The following is a 19562-nucleotide window of genomic DNA, read 5'->3' on the forward strand; positions in this document are numbered from 1 at the left end:
TGCATCATTTCACATTACTTCATTTATGGACATCTGTAAATTGATTTCTTTGCATGTGTGTGTTGTTACAAACATCTGGTAAAAATTTAACATCAGTAGCTTCTTAAGAAATATATTAACTGAGCAAAATGGTGACGTATATATTTTCTTTATAAATGCAAGGATAAACATCCTTTACCCATACATGAACATGTATTCTATACGCATTTGGGTCGTATTTATGTGTATTTGGAAAAATGTTACATATATAAAAACAGCCATTTTTTGCAATATTTTGAAATATATGTGGCATATATGAACAAGTATCCGACATATTTCTATATCTGTGAAATCCAAATATGAACGTATAAAATATACGTGCTTTGCATATTTTACCACATATCATATTTCTGTATGGGGACACTCATTATTGTATCACTTTCCAGACCTTCAGCAAGTATTTCGGATGCCACCTGCTCCATTTTTCTGCATCCCAGTTTCACTTAGCCTTTACATGTCAGAGATATGGTTTTGCCACAATTCTTCCACGAAAAAAAGTACATGGGTGTACCTGAGTTTAGACAAAACTTTTACAGTACTGTTATATTATGGCTGACAGTAGCAGAAAACCTGATATGATCGTCTGCTGTTGTAGCCCACGTTTCAGATGTTTTTTTGCTCACCGTGGTTGTAGTTTATGAAATCTATTCAACTAGTCCTTTATGTATAAACATCCATGCTATGATTAAAGAAAGACAAACATTTCCTGTTCTCTGATGTTAATAACTGAAAATCTTTACCTGTATCTCCAAAATTTATTCTCCTGCTGCCACATCTGCAGCAATTAAAAACAAACAGGATCAGGATCAGCAGAAACTCAGCCATTTTTTAATCTTTTCATCACTGATAGAATGCACACTTATAAAATTTAGAAAACTAACTAAAGTGTCTCAGACAAAATTGCGATTTAAAGCTAAAATAACGCACATAGAAAACAGAAAATATATATATCACATTCAGCTAAAACTAGAATAAATAGTTACACACAGATAGATGTCTGACTTGTTCTACCTCCAGGATTGCACAGTGCAAAATAGAGGCTTTCTTATTAAAAGAAACATAAAAACATTTTTCATAAATTCTGATAATGATGACATGCTGAAACAGTCTCGTATTATCTTTTGGGGACTTGTGTGTTACAAGAGCTACACAATGCTAAGACTAACCTGTACCCAAAAGGAAATCTTGCGGACATGCAAATTGTACCCACACTGACAAAACCCTGGTGTATGTGTCTATCGGTCTGCATCACACTACACACACCTGAACACCCTGCAGCAGTTTCTTTTTGTGTTTGGTCCAGTGAGTTGAGTTTAGTAGAAAATTCTGTATATGTAAACCAGGTCCACTAATTACAGTCACATATTAGCAAACATTGTGTGTGTGGGTCCATCTGTGATTTGGTCACTTCAAACGATAATGAACTGTTATGCAGTTGCCTGTGTGTATTTGTGTACACTAAATGTGTATAGTTTACATCCAGGATATGTGAAAGTTGCTGGAGGCTTAAGTGCACGTGTGTGTACTCAGATGTAACTGGTTTTGGTAATTTCAGTCAGCAATGAGCTATTGAATGAAAGCAGAGATGTATAGTGGTTTTGTCGTTAGTCTATATCCAGGTCACTGTCGGAGTCATTGGTGTTGCTGGTGCGAATGGATGAAGGTGTGGCAGTGTGTGGGAGTTTCTCAGGGAGCAGGCCATACTCCTGCAGCAGTGCCTCAACATCAGTGGCGTAGAAGTCGTCACCCAGCTGGTCGGAGACGCGTAGCAGGTTACCCACCAGATCACCCCTGCGGTACAGCAGCAGTGCGGGCAGCGCCGAGCTGCGAAACAGAGCACTGGTGCCCAGGACCGAGCCCTGCGCTGCGCAGAACTTCACCTGCAACAAACATACACCCAGAAATCACAATGAGAACTGCCACAGAGTACCATTTTTTGTTTTGAAAGCTTGTTCCTAAACTAGTTTAGTATCATCAGCTATTTTTGTTCGAGCAGCTTAGCATAAAACACAGCAAATACAAAAAAATACTTATGATCCTTCTTTCTGAATCTGTTGGTAGACTTGTTACCAAAACAACAAGACTTGCACCTGCTCAAAATCATACTAATTCAGCATTAACGAAAGCAAACATTGTTATTTAATCATTTGTGCATGCAGTTTCAGTCAAGAGATGATACAGTACATTCATGAAATCAGAACGTGCAAATGCCACCTTTGGTAAAACACAGGGGTGTCCAATCTTTCCCACGAAGAGACGGTGTGGGTGCAGGTTTTCATTCCAAACAAGCAGGTCCACAACAAATTCTCCCTGTTTAAATCTAATCATTTTTATTTTTAATGACTATCAGATGTGGCACTTGATTGGTTGGAGCAAATTGAGTATTTTTTTGTTGTTGTTGTTCTACTACTTAAGAAACACCAAATGAGAAAAATAGAGCATATCAATTTGCCTACTTATACCATGCATTAAAACCAACAGCTCTTTTTTATGAACGTAAAGTACATACTTTTAAGTGTGTGGCAGTAAAGTATGCAATCTACTCCGTAGCTCAAAAAGTGTTCATGGGTCCATACTCTGAACATAGTAGAACATCTGGTTTCCCTTCAGAATGTTCATTTCAACATACTAATACCAAATTTGGACAGTTTACCTCAGGATATTGCAGAGCGAGACAAATCAGGCTTCCCTCCATGGCCTGGCAGGCGGGCACGTCAGGCTCGAAAATGTGCACCAGCACTAGCGTTCCAGTGCCCTCCTCATCAATGGCGCGCAGGAACTCCTCGCCTGAGGAAATGGAGATGACTCGCTCAAAACGCCGGTTGCCACTCAGCTGCCGCCTCATTTCCTCCATGCGCTGCAGGCGGTACTGCTGGAGGAAGGCTTCATCATCGTCGTCGTCGTCGTCATCTTCCTCCTCATCAACTCGCAGCGTGACCTGAAGGAAAACAAGGAATGAAAGAAAGATTTAGTAATTCACTTAACTACATGCATGTACGTTACAGGTAAGCTATTTTGTGATGTTTTATTTTGGTAACATTTTGTTATTTTGGTTTTGCACAATATGACACAAGTGATCGTGTTTTTTTTCCTTAATAAACCTGGCAGCATACTTCAAACAAAACATTGTCATCAAAAACCTCATACCATTCAGAGGTGCAGGTTTGGTTATGAGGCTCTCTAAATGAACTTATCATTTCACGGTTTCATTTTTAAAACCATAAACTATTTTTAACCCGATATTTCCTCCCCAATTTAAAAAAAAAGTTTTTTCTTCTAAGACATTTATCACATTTCTGTAGCTAAGGCTTGTTTCCAGATTGTAGAACCATAAACCACAACTTTGTTTTTTAATCATTTAAAGTGTACTGGCATCTAGATTTCTGTCTAAGTGAGAAATTAAGCAATTTTCTAACAGTTTTCAAACAGCAACTTCAGACCACTCACACTGTCTGTATTAAGAAACAAATTGCTTTAAATGTACTTTTCGAAGATGGTATCTTACCTTGCCGTTGATCTTGTCCTGCAGTTCCTTCTGCTTCTGCTTGTCCAGCTCTTCATCCAGATGCGATCTGCAAGTCATGCTGAGATTCTTTATCAGCCTCTCCATCTCCTTCTGTTGCTCAGCTCGCTGCTCTGTCTCCAGCTGCTTGTACTTCCTCCAGTCATTGATCACACCCTTTGGACCTGATAGTGAACACACACAAAAGGTCATGAATTGTTATAACAAACTCGTTCTCCTATGTAAATGCAAATAAATCACTCCATAAATATAGCACACAAGATTTTAATAAAATATATAATTAAACTGTGTCCATGGTGGAAAAGTGCAGTCAGTACTCAAATAAATAAAGCTAAGCTAATGAGGCAAGTAATAGAAAAATCTAACTAAACAATCCTTAAAAGCTCATGCTATGCAAAGATAATTATAGCAAGAAACAAACAGAAAAGGCAACAGGAGACCAGAATATACAAGAAAGCCAAGTCACCCTGCAGATGGCTGAACCTGCATATTGTAGTGAGCACTAAATGCTGTATATGCACTATATGAACTAAATTTTGCAGACACCTGACGATTACTGCTTTTTGAACATCCCATTCCACATTTAATCCAGCCTATGCAAACCATATATTCATGGAGCTCACTTTGTGCACAAGGGCATTGCCATGTTGGAGCAGGTTTGGGTTTCCCAGTTCAAGTGAGGGGAAAATTTTATGTTACCACATCCAAACATTTTATACAATTGTGTGCCTCCAAAAGTTTGGGAAACACATATGGCTGGAAAGGTCGGGTGTCCCGATAATTTTTGTCCATATAGTGAACCTATTATGGAGTTTAATTTACAAACTAAGTACAAATAACTTTAATATAATATCATTATTGAGCAAAACACCTGCACTGAGATACTGTGAGAGTTGATCTGATAAGTAAGACAGCTACTACGGCATGGATCAAATGATGTTTAACAGTAAGTTACAGCAGGAGTACTGGACAGAATGGTGCGCAAATTAGCTTTTAAAAATTTCCTTATTTCTGGAACTTTTTATTTCCTTTATTCAGACCACGACCAACTGCAGTTCAGTGAAACTACAACTATAAAAAATGTAAATATGTGGGGGTTTTACTACTGAGCTTAGATTAGACAGAATGAAAAAGGCGATGAGGTAAAACAGGCACCGGTGTTAACAGCAGAGCCGTCAGGACTGTAATCTATCTCGGTCTGCAGCACTTGCTGCTCCCTGATGGTTTTAGACTGTCCTTCGTCTTCCTCGTGATCGCTCTCCTCATCCTCACTGCTGCTGTAGTAGTACTGCAGCTTCTCCCCCAGGATCTTGTCATCCAGAGTTGTCATTGCCAAAGGCTGGGGGCTGGGGGAGGTAAAGTAAAAAAACAAAGCAAGAGAGTGAGAGAAATTTTACTGTGATGAGACAATAATGTTTATAATCTGAATCCAAGTCTGAAGATAAACAGGTATATGTGATTAAGAATTAGTGAATTGTCCAGACTGACAGCTGTGGACACAAAAATGAAAAGCGATTCAAACATATGACCAAAGCATCACAACACACATGATTACGATGATGACTTTACAAGTACAATCATTCAGTTAACATTTTATTGATTCTATAGACCATCACTTCTCAATGTTTAATATCTTTCATTTCAGCTAAACACCACATTTGAAGAAAAAAAAATTGTGTCCCAGTATTTCTTGAGTCACATTTTTTTCCTTCCTGAACATTTCACTGATAGAGCACATGAGGTCTAAACTTTTTTTCCAATTTTTCTTTTAGTAATAATAATAAAACAAATAATTAACTCAATAATCTCATAGGCTGCTAGATATCTCAGAGGCCCCTCTTTGAAAAGTTAGAGAAATAATTCAGCTTGTAACTTTGTTAAACTCTAAACAAATGTGTGTGAACGTGTTATTTAGCGGGTTACACTTTAACCTGGTTCATGATCCGCCTATTTGATTTGGCACATCTTTTACGCTGGATACCGTTCCTAACGCAACCCTTCCATTTATCTGGGACCAGCACTAAGAGTGCACTCGCTTGTGCAACCCTAATGGCTGGGTTGCAGGAGGAGTAGGATGTAATGCTATAATGGTAGGAGTAAGACAGAGTACATGTGTGTGAATGAGAGGGAGGGCAGTAGAGTGGTGCGGTTGCAGGGAAAAGAGATGGTGAAGGTAGAGGAGTTCAGGTATTTGGGGTCAACAGTGCAAAGTAAAGTGTGTTAGAGAAGTGAAGAAAAGAGTGCAGGTAGGGTGGAGTGGGTGGAGAAGAGTGGCAGGAGTGATTTGTAATAGAAGGGTATCTGCATGAGTAAAAGTGAAAGTTTATAGGACTGTGGTGAGACCTGTGATGTTGTATGGTTTAGAGACAGTGGCATTGAGTAAAAGACAGGTGGAGCTGGAGGTAGCAGAGCTGAAGATGCTGAGATTTTTGACTGGGAGTAACGAGGATGGACAGGATTGGAAACAAATTTATTAGAGGGACATGTAGGATGTTTTGGCGACAAGGTGAGGGAGGCATGATTGAGACATTGGTTTGGACATGTGCAGAGGAGGGAAATGGGGTATATCTGTAAGAGAATGCTGAGGATGGAGCCACCAGGAAGGAGAGTTAGACCAAGGAGGAGGTTCATGAATGTGGTGAAGGAAGACATGCAGGTAGTTGGTGTGAAAGAGGCAGATGTAGAGGACAGAGGGTTAAGGAGACGGATGATACGCTGTGGCAACCCTAATGGGAAAACCCAAAAGAAGACGACGACACTTTAACCTCCCACCACTAACCGCAACATTCAATACAAAAATCCTACAATTTCCATTTAGAATCACGTCACTGAATCGGCTATGACCCAATGCACTACAATATGAATTACGGACTAGTAGTGTGTATTTCCAACATTCAGAAAAACACAAAAATCCAAATTTATACTAGTGCAGCACTTCACATCATTGTGTGTATGAGAAACCACCAGCACCTACAATTTTACACAGTGCTCACACACACACATCATGAATTAAAAAAATGCAATGATTATTACGTATTATTAAAAATCTGAACGTTAGAACCAGGACCCCATTACTCATGAAGACTAAAGAGTCCATCACCATCACCCTACACTACACCGTTAGCTCACTGTATATAACTTAAATTATTATATAATACCCCTATTTCTCTACACATACATCTGCACTACCTTTTTATGTTTGGGTATCTATATTTATACACACTTTACTGTACATCCTGCCTAATATTTCACATTTTACGTATAAATATATTTAGTGGACTCGTTTATTCAGCTTTTGCACTTTTTTAAAAATGCCATAGCCTTATAACTTTCTACTTGTTGTACCTTTACAATAGTGTCTGCACATTTTTCACTGCCATAGACATAACTATTTACTTGTACTTTTTAACAGTGTCCACACATCTCTTCACTGCTATAGCCTTTATATTTATTCACTGTACATATGTTTACATATATATTTACATGCATATGCAACATACATACATATACTTATATATTTATCTGCACTTGCCAATTTGCACAATTGCTACTATTTGCACTTCTGGTAGATGCCAAACTGCATTTCGTTGCTGTGTACCTGTACTATGCAATGACAATGAAGTTCTATCTATCTATCTATCTATCTATCTATCTATCTATCTATCTATCTAAGCTCAAGGTAGTCTCTGATAAAGGTGACTTATAAACGTTGATAAATAAAAAGTGTGTGCATGTATTTGAATATAAAAAAAGAGCAGGCCAAGATGGGTGAGGTCTGTGCAACTAAATAGCATTAACCATAGACACACAAATCTTTAGAAATGGATCGAGAGAAAGAGAGGGGGGGTGGGGTCTTCCACGCCCATGTTAAACACTCAGGATGGGTTAGGGCGAAAGAAAAACAAAGACACTATGTTTGGTTGGTTGTTTATACAGACCTAAAGACTACACTGACCAACCCACTCGAGCTTAAATGCATATCAGTATTTACCATCCACACCCGATCTTTGATTTTGTAAAAGATTATATTTTCAATTAAATTCGGAGCCAACATCTTTCACCAGCATGCTGGCCTATTTAAAGTGTCCTAGTGCAGCAGCACTTGAGTGTGTAAATCAGTCCAGGCATCCCATCTGTACACACCTTTCAAACAGATCAGATTCCAACACGCTTGTTGCTTTGTAAGTCACTAACTAGTCAACCGAGTCAACTTCCACTTTTGGCTTTTCATTAATATGACACTAAATATTCCTAGAAAACAGTGGCACGTAAGGGAGGGTGGGAAAGCTTGTCAGTTTTAGGGGAATGTCCACATCCTCTGAATTCTCATGGGAATAATGAAAATACACCACCAACCAACAAATCCAAACCAGACCCATTTAAAAGATTTCAATTGAATCTGATTGTATGTATATAAGGGTGGACACCAAAAAATTAAATAGCCAATTAGTGTTAATGATAACAATAATGTTACTTTTATTTTTTTTCTTCTATATCTAGCAGTGTAGGTAGCTTTTTTTCTTAAAACATTATGAATGTATTCTGGTTTTGATTCTTCTCTCAGGTAGTCACCTCTTCCCTAAGATAATGCACTTGTAAAGATACAAATCTTCAAACCCTAATAAAATAAGTTAATGTATTTACCTCTAATTTTTGTTTCACTTTATTTTATTTATTCTATTTAACGGCCCACCATGACAAAATCCATCTACATGTAACGCATGATAAATGGCAATAAATGATAGTGATTCTGAACCAGCAGCGGCTGTATCTCAAACGGCTCAGACGAAGTGCACTGGAAACCCTGTCAAAGTCGGTTACTTTACACCTGTAGTAAGCAGCCTACATAGGAAGCAGTGTGCGATTTGGAATTCAACCGGACATGTACTAGCTAATAACAGCTAGCGAAATAATAGTTTTTGGGCAAAAAAAGAGAATAATTCTCCCAGTCTGTCATATAATTTTTGTTAAATAACAACTAACAAACATCATAATGTGAATATTTTATGTCAATATCAGCTGCGTATCAAGCCGGAAGCGTCGAGTAAATACGGATTATTCAGCTAGGAGGCTAATCCGCTTCCAAGCCAACCTCGATGGAATAAAGCTAAAATGCTGTTTGTGAGACGGTCTAAATAGAATTATAGACCGACATGATAAAAACAAACAAAAACACTTTAGTCTTACCCAAATTATATCTTTCTGAAAAAAACAACAACACAAGCGTTGAAATTTCCGCGACCTTCTCTGATGGTACAGTATCACCTCCCTGCGTCAGCACAAAACCCACCAATCAAACAGCGATTTAGATGAATGACATCGACGTTAACCAATCAAAACACGAATCATCTGTTAAGCGCATTTTGTATGTTGTAACCTAAAATGTTTATATTGTAGAGTTTATTAGATTTTTATCTGTATAGAAAATATATGTTTAATTGAAGATATGTGAAATAGTTAAAAAATATTACATGTTAATAAAAGTGCTTAAAAACATAAAAGTTGAACACCAAAACATTAAATTCATTTTAATATGAGCACAAATTATATGTAAATAATACAAGCTAAGGTTTCACACTTAGGCTCATTATATTACATGAGAAACTACTCATCTGCAAAGTGTATTTTAGCCTCTTAATGATAGCCCATGTGCAATAAAGCTGGATCTCTTCATCTTCTACTTCTTAGGTGCCGATTTCCACACTCCATCCAGTGCACCATCTCACCATCCTCCAACAGTACAAACATAGGAAAGATGACTGCGCAAAACCAGAATCCATCCTTAGCTTTCCTCAGAGGCTATTCCAGGCCCTGAGGTTATGATGGTCCCCTGTCACAGCAGGAATTTGTATAAAGGAACATGTTGCAAAGTGAACTCTGAATCTTACTCACAAATTTTTTATGTTCTGGATCCTAGAGGCAAAGGCACAGATTTTAAATGTCTCAACTAGTAAATCCAGTGTGGTCTGGAATGGATAGTGCACCTCTCTGGCTTTCCCCAGGTCATCTGGTTTCTTCCAGCTCTCACTTTTCTGGTTGTGTTTAATACACTAGTGTAAAGACTTGCTCACTTTGGGCTTTTGTAATTGCTAAGTTCTCTGCAAAAGATGAAGATGCAGACTGAAGTATGTTAGTAGGATTTTTCATCACTGCTCCCCAGCTTCTTGTTTGCTTTGTCTTTTTGTCTCTCCTTGCTTAAATCTAAATATTTAAAAGTATTGGAACCCAGATGGTGGTAATCTGGAAAATCCTGCTCCTTGAATTAACCTGATGCATATCCATGATGGTTTGACATTTACTGAGCTTATTCAGAAAGTCGGAATGATAGAAGGTTGATGGGAAATTATTAGATGAAGGACAATCTCTTGTCATTTGGAACTCAAAACAAAAAGTGCTTGAACTGTGTCTCTTAAATAAGTTTTTGTTCATCTGACAAGTTTGCAGGATAAATTCATCATCACAAAACAATGGGATGCACAAAGAACAAAGTGTTAAATGATAAAGTGAACTGATCTAATCAATTACAACATTTTCTGATGCAATCACATTTTGGACATTTCCCAATCTTCTATCAGTCTTGAGAATACTGATACAGGCTTACAGTATGCATATTTTATACAACAAGTACATTTGTATCTTTTTAAAATACACTCAAGATTAAGTACAAAATTCAATTATCTCATTTAGATGTGTTTAAAAATTACCAAAAATTAAAGACCTAAGATATTATAACACAGACATCCAACCCACTGGGAATCAACCACATATTGATAGTGGGTTTCTGATGCCCACAAATTATATTCAATATCCTTGGAATCGATTCTTTTTGGAGACAGAGAGACCAGAGAATTAATAGTATCTAATAGTAGACAAGCTCAGTAGGCGACCTGGAGTGTATCCTAAAATGTCTCAGTTTTTGCTAACAAGTTACCAGTTTTCTCTGTGGTTATGTTTTACAGTTGACCTCTTTCTCTCTCTTTCCTTCTCCTTTTTTTAATGCATGTGATGGGATAAATGATAGTTAAAAAAAAAAAAAGACATGTTGGGGTAAGTTTAAGAGTTGTCATTTGGTAATTAGCATAGCTAACAATGTTTAAATGAAGCAACCTCCCTGAAATGTTTTTCACACAGGGTAGGATGTCTGTATAGTGTATTCATGTTAATGACTTAATTTTTGGTTGCATATCCCTTGCTTGCAATAACTGGTTCTGGTTCTCCTTTTGTGAGGCTTTTCCAGGATTGCACTGCAGCTTATTTTAATTGTTTCATCTTTTAGGTTCGTCTTCAGAAGTTAAAAATCATCCTTATAGTTTATGGTCTGCTAAATGACTTATCAAGTCTAAAACCTTCTACTTACTCCTACTTAACCTGATGAATGCTTTCATTGGCAGTGTGTATTGTCTTGCTGTATAATGAAATTCCTTCCAACTAAATTAGATGTATTTTCGTTTAAATTGGCAGATAAAATGTTTCTATCGACTTCTGAGTTCATTCGGCTGCTGGCCAGTATAAGTTACACCATCAGCAAAAATTAGTCATTTCCGAAAGCAGCCATGCAAGCTCATACCATGCACTACTTCCACCATCTTGTGGTATGTTTATTCTTGAAGGCTTTTTAAAACAGAGGATTGTGATACCCTTGCCCTTGCCGCATGAAGGTTGTTAGTATTGTCAGTGACTCTTGTTTTTTTTCCAACATTAGTTTTCTTTGACTCATCAGCTTCAGGCAACATCCACTAACATTTCCGATGTCTGATTCTTATTCTTAGTATGCCAGTTTGTTTTCAAGACAAAAACAAACTACGTGGACTTGCCAGGCCAATACTTTCAGATAGGGCAGTACATCATTTAATACAATGGCAAAGAAATGTATGTTTATATATATATATATATATATATATATATATATATATATATATATATATATATATATATATATAAAACATACATTTCTTTGCCATTGTATTAAATGATGTACTTCCCTATCTGAAAGTATTGCATAAATTGGGTTTGTACCTATTTCAAGCCAAGGCTGTATGTGGCCTGTCTCTTGCAAGTAATAAGCCATTTAAACAGATTAGTCTGATCCCAAGTCTTTTTTTTAAGCTGTAAATACCACACACACAAATCTTTGCTGTAGGCAATAACCAGACAAAAAGCCACAAGTCAAAAGCTGTAAGTTATAAGTCAGTCTGATCTGGTTGTTAGTGGTTGTCAGTCAATCAGTCTAGCAGATGCTCTAATATGCCAGGTAGTTTTGTGATTGAGTCTCACAGCACCAGTGTCTCTAGTTTAACCCTGAGTTTGAGTTGTTGTGCATCGTCTCACTGTGTCCTATCACTTCTCCAAAACATTCACAACAGCCTCAACTTTTTTTTCAGCATGTACAGTATATTACAAGAGGGACATGGGGTATGTCTGTAAGAGAATGGTGAGGATGGAGCCATCAGAAAGGAGAGGTAGACCAAGGAGGAGGTTTATGGATGTGGTGAGGGAAGTCATGCAGGAAGTTGGTTTGAAAGAGGCAGATGTAAAGGACAGGGGGGTATGGAGACGGATGATCCGCAGTGGTAAACCCCTAATGTGAGCAGCTGAAAGAAGAAGAAGAAGAAGACAGAAAATAACAAAATGTTAAAAATTCACCCTTGAAAATATGGTCTACGTTGATGTGACTGTATTACAATTGCTGCAGATTTGTCAGCTGCACATTCATGCAGCAAATCTCCTATTCTCCTACATCCCATAGGTGCTCTGTTGGGTTTAAATCTGGTTACTGGGGAGGCCACTGATGAAGAATGAATTATCATTACCCTTGGGACCAGTTTGAGTGCATGCTGTACTTTCTAACATGGGTTGTCTGGTTTTGTTGTAATCTGGTTAAATTGACCCTCAGCAGCTCAGAGTTCTTAACATTTTTGGTATGCTGATCATTTTAATGTCTAAGCTATCTTATTGTACTGATATTTTGATTAGCAATCCAATGTAGGTAAACCTGGTGGTATCAACAGATCAAACACTGGCCATATTCCAGCAACCGTAAGCAAAAGCAAAAAAAGACCACACATCTCCATTTCGCAGAAATACATTTTTCACTTAAAATTATGAATTGAACATTTGTTCAAATGGACAATGATTAAAATGAACGTTGTGTTTCCTACGAACATTGTCATGAATGCAAATGTTGACTAATGTTTGTAAATTGCAGTAGAAATCAAAATTGATCAAACCAAATCTGTTCTGTCCAATTTTGACAAAACTGTACCCACTGTAATTTCGGTCTTGGCTAACTGAAGTGGAAAAATATGTGGCCTACTACTGTTGCAGCGCCACCACCTCAACGTATTTCACATGCGGTGTGTCAGAGATATTCTTCTGGTCATCACAGTTGTCAAAATGATCATTTGATCTACGGTAGCTTTCCGGTCAGGTCAAATCAGCTGTTGTCCTCTGACATCTTTAATCTCATCAATACATTTCTGCTTATCTGTCACTGGTTGTTTTTTTGTTTTGCACACCAATCTTTGTTAATTTTAGAGACTGTTTTGACAACCACATTACAGACAGGGTCCCTGAGATCTTATGCCCTGTTGCTTTTGTTTTAAAACGTTCCTTCTAAGATCTAGCACCTGTCTAATGCAAATGCACATTATAATCGCAGCCAATAGTCAGGCTATAATAAAATGTTTAAATAAATGGAAAAAAAAATTTGACGAAGGCGATGCATGACTGGTACTATAAGGGAAAAAACTGAACAAAGACATAAAAAAGTTTACAGGAATACACCATACAACAAGGTTTGTAGGAAACAAACACAACTAGCTTTTTTTTTTTATCTCTTTAGGTGTATAGGGCTACAAGGAATCTAGCTGCCAAAACCAAAGGACACATTACAAAAATCCTAAACAAGCACAGAATGTGCTACCAATCAAATCAGTAAACTGTTTCATTAACAACAAGTACATTGGCATTACGTTAATTGAAATGGGACCCTGAGGGCATGAGGAGGTGCAACAAAGAATAGAAAAATGTGTGTACCGGCACACAGAAGTGAATGGAGTGTGAAAACCTGAAATGTATAGGATAGAATGTAAATATAAAGGTAGGATAGCTGTTTTTGGAGGCAGCCAGGTGTATACTGGGCTCGTACAGATGTATACTGTGGTAGGAACAGTGTATACTGAAGTAAAAAAGGAAGAAAAGTGTATTACAAGGTGTGAGAGGCGTAGAGGCAAATAAGAAAAGGGTATACTGAGGTACATAAAGCGTATAATGAGATAAGAAGGGGTGGATATGGATGGATACTAGAGACTGTGCAACTATAATTGTAGCTGATTACAAGAAAACGTTTGCATGTCATCTGATCTGATCATTGACCTTGGTCTCCATTTGAGCTGCGAACGCATAAATAGTCTCATACAGCTTTTTTTTAAATGATTAATAAAAAATTGAAGTATCCTTTCCCTTTTATAAAGGTTCAGTTTCATCTACTGAGTGTATTTCAGCATGGTGGATTGGCAGTCATAACTTGGCCTGAGGTGAGAATGTGTGTGCTTGGTGCCCTGTAACAGAGGGTCTCCAGACCCCAACTGGGATAAATCTGTTAGTGAAAATGAGAAGTGTGAAACAGGAGGAGAGACTCTGAAAACTGGGCTCAGAAGCTCGAAGAGCGAGAGAGAGAGAGATAGAGAGAGATAGAGTGAGAGACAGGGAGGGAGGGATAGAGAAAGGGAGGGAGGGATAGAAAGAGACATACAGAGCAGCTCATTGGCAGAGAGCTCACCTGACTGCGGACACGGATTTTTTTTCATAAACGATCTGCGCAGCAACGTGAGCTCGGCTCTTTAACGGTGCGCGTGTAATGAATCCGACCGCGCGCGCTTTGCGTTGAAGAACTAAGGGGAGGAAAAAGACGTGCGACAGGAGCTTTCAAGCGGCTCTGCAGTCGCCATGAGCCGCCGTGGGATCGGCGCGATCGGCGTCTACGAAGCCGCGGCCGCCGTGCTGGCGATCGCCATCGCTTCGCTGTCCGTGTGGGGCGCGTTTCTCATTTACCGAGCCGTTAAAGGTCAACGAAGGAAAAGGGGCAGCGAAGACCTCACGAGTGGAACGGGAAAGGAAGCCACAGCGCGAGGAAGAGGAGGCGGTGGAGAGGACGCAGATGACTGGAGCAAGTCAACAGGTAAAAATGGACGACTGTTTGAATAGTTAGTTGAGAGAGAAACCGGGGCAGTTTTGGGATTTGAAGTGCGTGTTTGCGCTCACGTGCTGAGTGTCTCATCGTGAATGGCGGAATAAAACCGCAAGCGCCGGTGATCATTGGGAAAATGACACCATTCCATGTAAGAGCATCAGTTGTTTTTTTTTAATACTGTTAATAGCCTATATTTAAGTGTACCTGTTGCTCTAACATGCTCTACGTAGTAATATTTAGTTAGTTTCTCACTAATTGATTTTAATTAGCGTATTAAAGACATGAATACAACCCGTTTCCTGTTTAGTCATATCCGGTTTGACTATAAAGTTGTCATTTCCAAACCTCAGAGCTAGGCCGGAAGTAGAGAATCAAGATGAAAGGCGTTAAATGAAAGATTTAGTCGGATGACGTAATATTCACGTCACCACTTGGTTTAAAGAGCTCCCTGGCCTTCGATTGAACGTGAGGGACAGTCACGTGACCATCTGTCATAATGACCTTAATTCACAAACCCCCTTTATGAATGTTCATGGCATATTGATTTAAGGTGACTTTAAGAGATTATTAGGAATATTTTATACTGCGTTCATATGTACTCTACAATGGAAAATATTCTAGAAAAGACATCTTTTTTGGACATTGTAAAAATGATTTTGATGCCTTTCCCGGGAACACTGTGTCTGAGGTGAGGCGAGAATAAACTCAAGATGTGATGCTGGGGACACAGAGGCATATATTTAGGGTAACCAGCAAGAAATCCATGCAGATCCGAGTCAGAATTAGAGCAAAGATTTTGGATATGTACAGCATGATTTAAATAAATATTACATTTACATTTACATTTGTGGCATTTAGCAGACGCCCTTATCCAGAGCGACGTACAAATCGAAAGTGTCCGAATCTATGGAAAATCTATGGAAAAATCACCAGAAACAAACGTGAAGCTTGAATGGAATGTTGTTTAATATTTGGAAATCATGTATTAGTGTAAGATGTGTATAATTTCTATTCTGAGATGTAACGAAGATGTTTTTGCCATCTCTGGTTTTGTCATATCTGTGGAGGAGGAAGTGGGTAAAGAGTTAAAAGCCTTTGGGAACATTTTCTTTAAACTTATAGTGGTGCCAAAAAGGTTTTTAAAAAGTTCTTAAAATAAATGTACTGCAAAAAAAAAAAAAAAAAAAAGTTGAAATAAAGAAAATCACAAGCCTTTGCTTTTTTTCTCCAAAGGAAGTGATGACGGAGATTCTGAGGACTGGGATGTAGATTCACGGAAAACTATAACCTTGGCTACTACAACAGAACTCATTACTACAGACCTTCTTGAGGAAATCACCCCTGAGAATGTGAAAGAACTTACTGCGGATCCCTGTTCGGCTGTTGGAGACACTACTGGAAGTGACAAGGATCTTATCAAATGCACGATTGATGTTCGTCATAGCATTAATAGTATTCATGTGCAGCCAGGTTTGTTTGATAATAAGGATAACATTAACAGACCCTCTGAAGAAGAACCTGAGAATGGTGTGAAGGAAAATACCCCTGATGATGAGTCTGAGATGCATTTAGACGTGGATGAGCCTTCTGAAACGGAGAGCGCCCAAGAGATTTTGGAAGCTAAAAATGTCCCTGTTCAAAAGTGCCAGTCTGTGGAAGATCTGTTAGACAACACCCTCTTATCTCAAGACATTGTGAACAAGCCTCATGAGGAAGATATACTCGTAACTAATTCAGTTTTGCATATTTCCTCTGATGCAACAAGTTCAGTTGTTAAAAAGACATCGATGGAAGATACTGAGGTGACAACCAAGGCTTTAGAGAAGCATATTCCTCAGATGAATGACCTTGACTCCCACTGCTATGAGGATCAGTCTGATCTCTTGTGTAATCTGGCCTCTGAGAAAATCGCATCTAAGATAGATGTAAAAAACCATCAGGACTTCAATGGCAGCCACACCATCTTGAATACAAAAGTGGTCGACACTGACGATATTCTGGCTACCAAGCAGCACCCGAGTAGCACATTTGACCATATTCTCACCAATCCACCGCAGAACTACCTGGGCTTCACTGTACCTGGTTTGCAAGTCGATTCATTAGTGCCTCTGAAGCTTGGAGAAGAAAGCAAGGATAGAACAGAGGTCAAACCAGCAGATGTGAGCCAGAAGAAAAATGAGATCAGCATCATGGAGGCCATTATGGACAGCAATGAATGGCTTAGCACTGGACCACCAGACACGAGAGACCTGTCTTTGCTAAGTCAGACTCCGAGTAAGACCTTCAACATTTCCTCATCTCCAGTTCCAGCTACCACCAGTTTTAGGCTTCCTGCTGAGATGATTTCACGCCAAGCCAAGACCGATGTCCCGGTGGACACCAGTGCTAATGTCACTAAGGATGAAGTGGATCTTTTGAATAAGAAAGTAGGAACAGTGTTGCCAATGCCGCAGCTTGTACAGGTCAACTTCAGAGTTCACTACATCACCCACTCCACCAAACAGATTCTGGCTGTAACAGGGAACCAGCAGGAACTTGGGTCCTGGGAAAGCTTTGTTCCTCTGAGGAGCATTGAAAATGGGTTTTGGTCCTGCACCATCAGTCTTCCTTTGGACAGCCAGGTTGAGTGGAAGTTTATCCTGGTAGAAGAGGGGAAGATCCGTCGTTGGGAGGAGTGTGAAAACCGTTATTTTGTCGTGTCTGGGCAAGAGGAGCAGATTCATCTCCATAAGAACTGGGGGTACGCCTAAAAACGAAAGCACATCAATCAGTGACATTCTATCTAGCAATAATATTCATCACGGGTGCATTATTTCAAACGGATGTTAGCATAAATATGATGCATGAGGCTGTGATACTGTTAATGTAGCAATAATGATACCAGTATGCACATTTTTCTTTTCACCTTCAATCAATGGTTTCGCTTGTATTTGGAAATGCTTGTGTCGACAGCGTTTGTCCTGTGGCTCTTTAACCAGCAATAATAATATCTAGGTGTCCTACACTACTCAGAGAAATGGTTTATTTTCCAGTCGCTTGTCTGTTCTAGTGGTTATGCAATATAATATTTGCCAAAAAATGTATTATATGCAGGGATGGTAAAAACAATTGTGTAATTGTACTTTCCTTACTATATGTAAATATTAATTTGCAGTGTTAATACTTTACTTGAGTGGTATTGAAAGGTGATTGCATGTTTATTTCAGATTTTCTAAGTACTTGTTGCCAAATATCAAAGGTTTCTTTGGTCATCTAGGCTTCCACTGTATGCTGCATAAAAATCAAATGATGAATTAATGAATCATGCCAAATGGAATTGATTTGATCCAATAGTGTATCTCTAGATGTGGATTAGCCTCCCAGACTGTAAGTAAAGACTCTTTAAAATGCAGTGAAAGGGAAGTTTTGCTAACTTTCTAAAACTACCTTGTTATATTTGGCTGAGTTAGCGTTTTCTTTGCTAGTGCCAGGTTCGGCTAGCATTGATTACAGTAGCTACCATATTTGGCCAAGTCAAATTCTAGTTGAGTAAATATTGGTTATCAGTGTAATATTTTACTAGCAAACTGTGTAGTGTTAGTCAAACATATTGTGCACGACATGCTCACAGGAGGGAATGCAAATAGTTGAGACTCAAGTACATTTCAAAGTAGCAGCTTTCTGGCCGAATGCTTCCAGAGATTTTGTCACATCTATAAAGTTCACTTGTGTATAATTTACCAGTACTTTTTTTTTTCCACCCCTGGTTATATAAATAAGAACTTTTTATGTAAGCTGATCACAGATGCATATATGTAACAAAGCAGCAACAATAGTTAAAATATGCTTGGTTTTCGAGCTTTTTAAGTTTTGCCCTCATGTCAGCGAATCGCATGTCAGCATTCGAGATTGCGGATCAGCAGTAATCAAAGTCAAATCTTCGAGTAATGAGGTAAAGCAGCAAAAAATACGACAGCAAATAAAAATAAACCCACAATGGTACATTTAAAGAACAGGAATGGATAATTACGAGTAACCTAACCGGAAAGGAAGTCTCTTATCAGCGTGGAAGCTTTTTGGTGAAAAGCTTCTGTATGAATTTAAGGAGATACCAGTGCGATTGAAAATGTTCGTCTAAAAGGGTAATTCAACGGCTTTAAAAAACTAATAAATAACTAATACTTTTATTCATTAAAGTTTATTACCAAAACTATGCCTTATAAAACTCACAATGTGCTGCAGTTAGTGTCAGTCATAGTGTTTTATATTGTAAATATGTGTGTTTATGTAAGCATCCAATATACTTTATAAATAAAATAAAACTGTACCTGGATATAGTTTTTTCATGTTTGGGTTCAGTCGTTGAACTGACATTTATAAATCGAATATATTCTCGTGAACCTGACTTTCAAATTACAGAATGTAACTGGTTTCATACCACAGGTATTTACTTTTTTAAAATATTTTTTCAGGTACATTTAAATTTGCAATATATTTCACTTTCATACATTTAAGGAAAATAAGCCATCCATCAATGCATATATTGCGTTCAATGAGAACCTGACATGAAACCACAAGTGTAACCCAACAGTTCTCATAGGAATGTGTGCAGTGCATAGAAAACTCCTATGCACAAGAGCATGGAGCATTGAACTTCATTAATGATTCAATATAGACTTCATGGTTCTTTACCTTTGATAGTTAAATACATTAAAAAGCAAGTACTTTGTCCACTACTGCATTCAATTTATTATGTTCCTATAAGCATCGGCTCACTGATGCTCATGTAGACTCGAACTTAAAATGACTGAAAATTACACTTATGCCACC

The 19562-nt window shown here is 38.3% G+C and overlaps 2 protein-coding genes and 1 long non-coding RNA gene across 3 annotated transcripts; 1 reads left to right on the forward strand and 2 right to left on the reverse strand.

Annotated features, from left to right (window-relative positions):
• Positions 1-845: 845 nt before the first annotated feature.
• On the reverse strand, positions 846-8881 carry pdcl (phosducin-like). Its single transcript, XM_046867550.1, has 5 exons — positions 8750-8881; positions 4718-4908; positions 3545-3726; positions 2693-2977; positions 846-1919 (listed from the first exon to the last, which is right to left on the reverse strand). The coding sequence occupies exons 2-5, from the start codon at positions 4890-4892 to the stop codon at positions 1644-1646; spliced, it is 918 nt and encodes a 305-aa protein (XP_046723506.1). The 5' UTR covers positions 4893-4908; positions 8750-8881; the 3' UTR covers positions 846-1643.
• Positions 8882-9074: 193 nt separating this feature from the next.
• On the reverse strand, positions 9075-14409 carry LOC124397787. The gene is made up of 2 exons (XR_006927967.1): positions 14343-14409; positions 9075-9660 (listed from the first exon to the last, which is right to left on the reverse strand). It is a non-coding gene; the product is annotated as an uncharacterized LOC124397787 (long non-coding RNA).
• stbd1 (starch binding domain 1) lies at positions 14360-18054 on the forward strand. The gene is made up of 2 exons (XM_046867549.1): positions 14360-14741; positions 15987-18054. Exons 1-2 carry the CDS (start codon positions 14510-14512, stop codon positions 17501-17503), a joined length of 1749 nt encoding a protein of 582 aa, XP_046723505.1. The 5' UTR covers positions 14360-14509; the 3' UTR covers positions 17504-18054.
• Positions 18055-19562: the final 1508 nt, after the last annotated feature.

Source organism: Silurus meridionalis, chromosome 15 (genome assembly GCF_014805685.1).
Source record: "Silurus meridionalis isolate SWU-2019-XX chromosome 15, ASM1480568v1, whole genome shotgun sequence".
NCBI classification, from domain to species: domain Eukaryota; kingdom Metazoa; phylum Chordata; class Actinopteri; order Siluriformes; family Siluridae; genus Silurus; species Silurus meridionalis.

Bases quoted from the DNA above. Each gene is read 5' to 3' on its own strand.
- stbd1 (XM_046867549.1), top strand. From the start codon at position 14,510: ATGAGCCGCCGTGGGATCGGCGCGATCGGCGTCTACGAAGCCGCGGCC. The intron at 14,742-15,986 runs GTAAAAATGGAC...TTTTCTCCAAAG, and splicing joins TGACTGGAGCAAGTCAACAG to GAAGTGATGACGGAGATTCT.
- pdcl (XM_046867550.1), bottom strand. From the start codon at position 4,892: ATGACAACTCTGGATGACAAGATCCTGGGGGAGAAGCTGCAGTACTAC. The intron at 3,727-4,717 runs GTGCCTGTTTTA...GTTCACTATCAG, and splicing joins CGGCTCTGCTGTTAACACCG to GTCCAAAGGGTGTGATCAAT. The intron at 1,920-2,692 runs GTAAACTGTCCA...TGTTTGTTGCAG, and splicing joins TCGCTCTGCAATATCCTGAG to GTGAAGTTCTGCGCAGCGCA.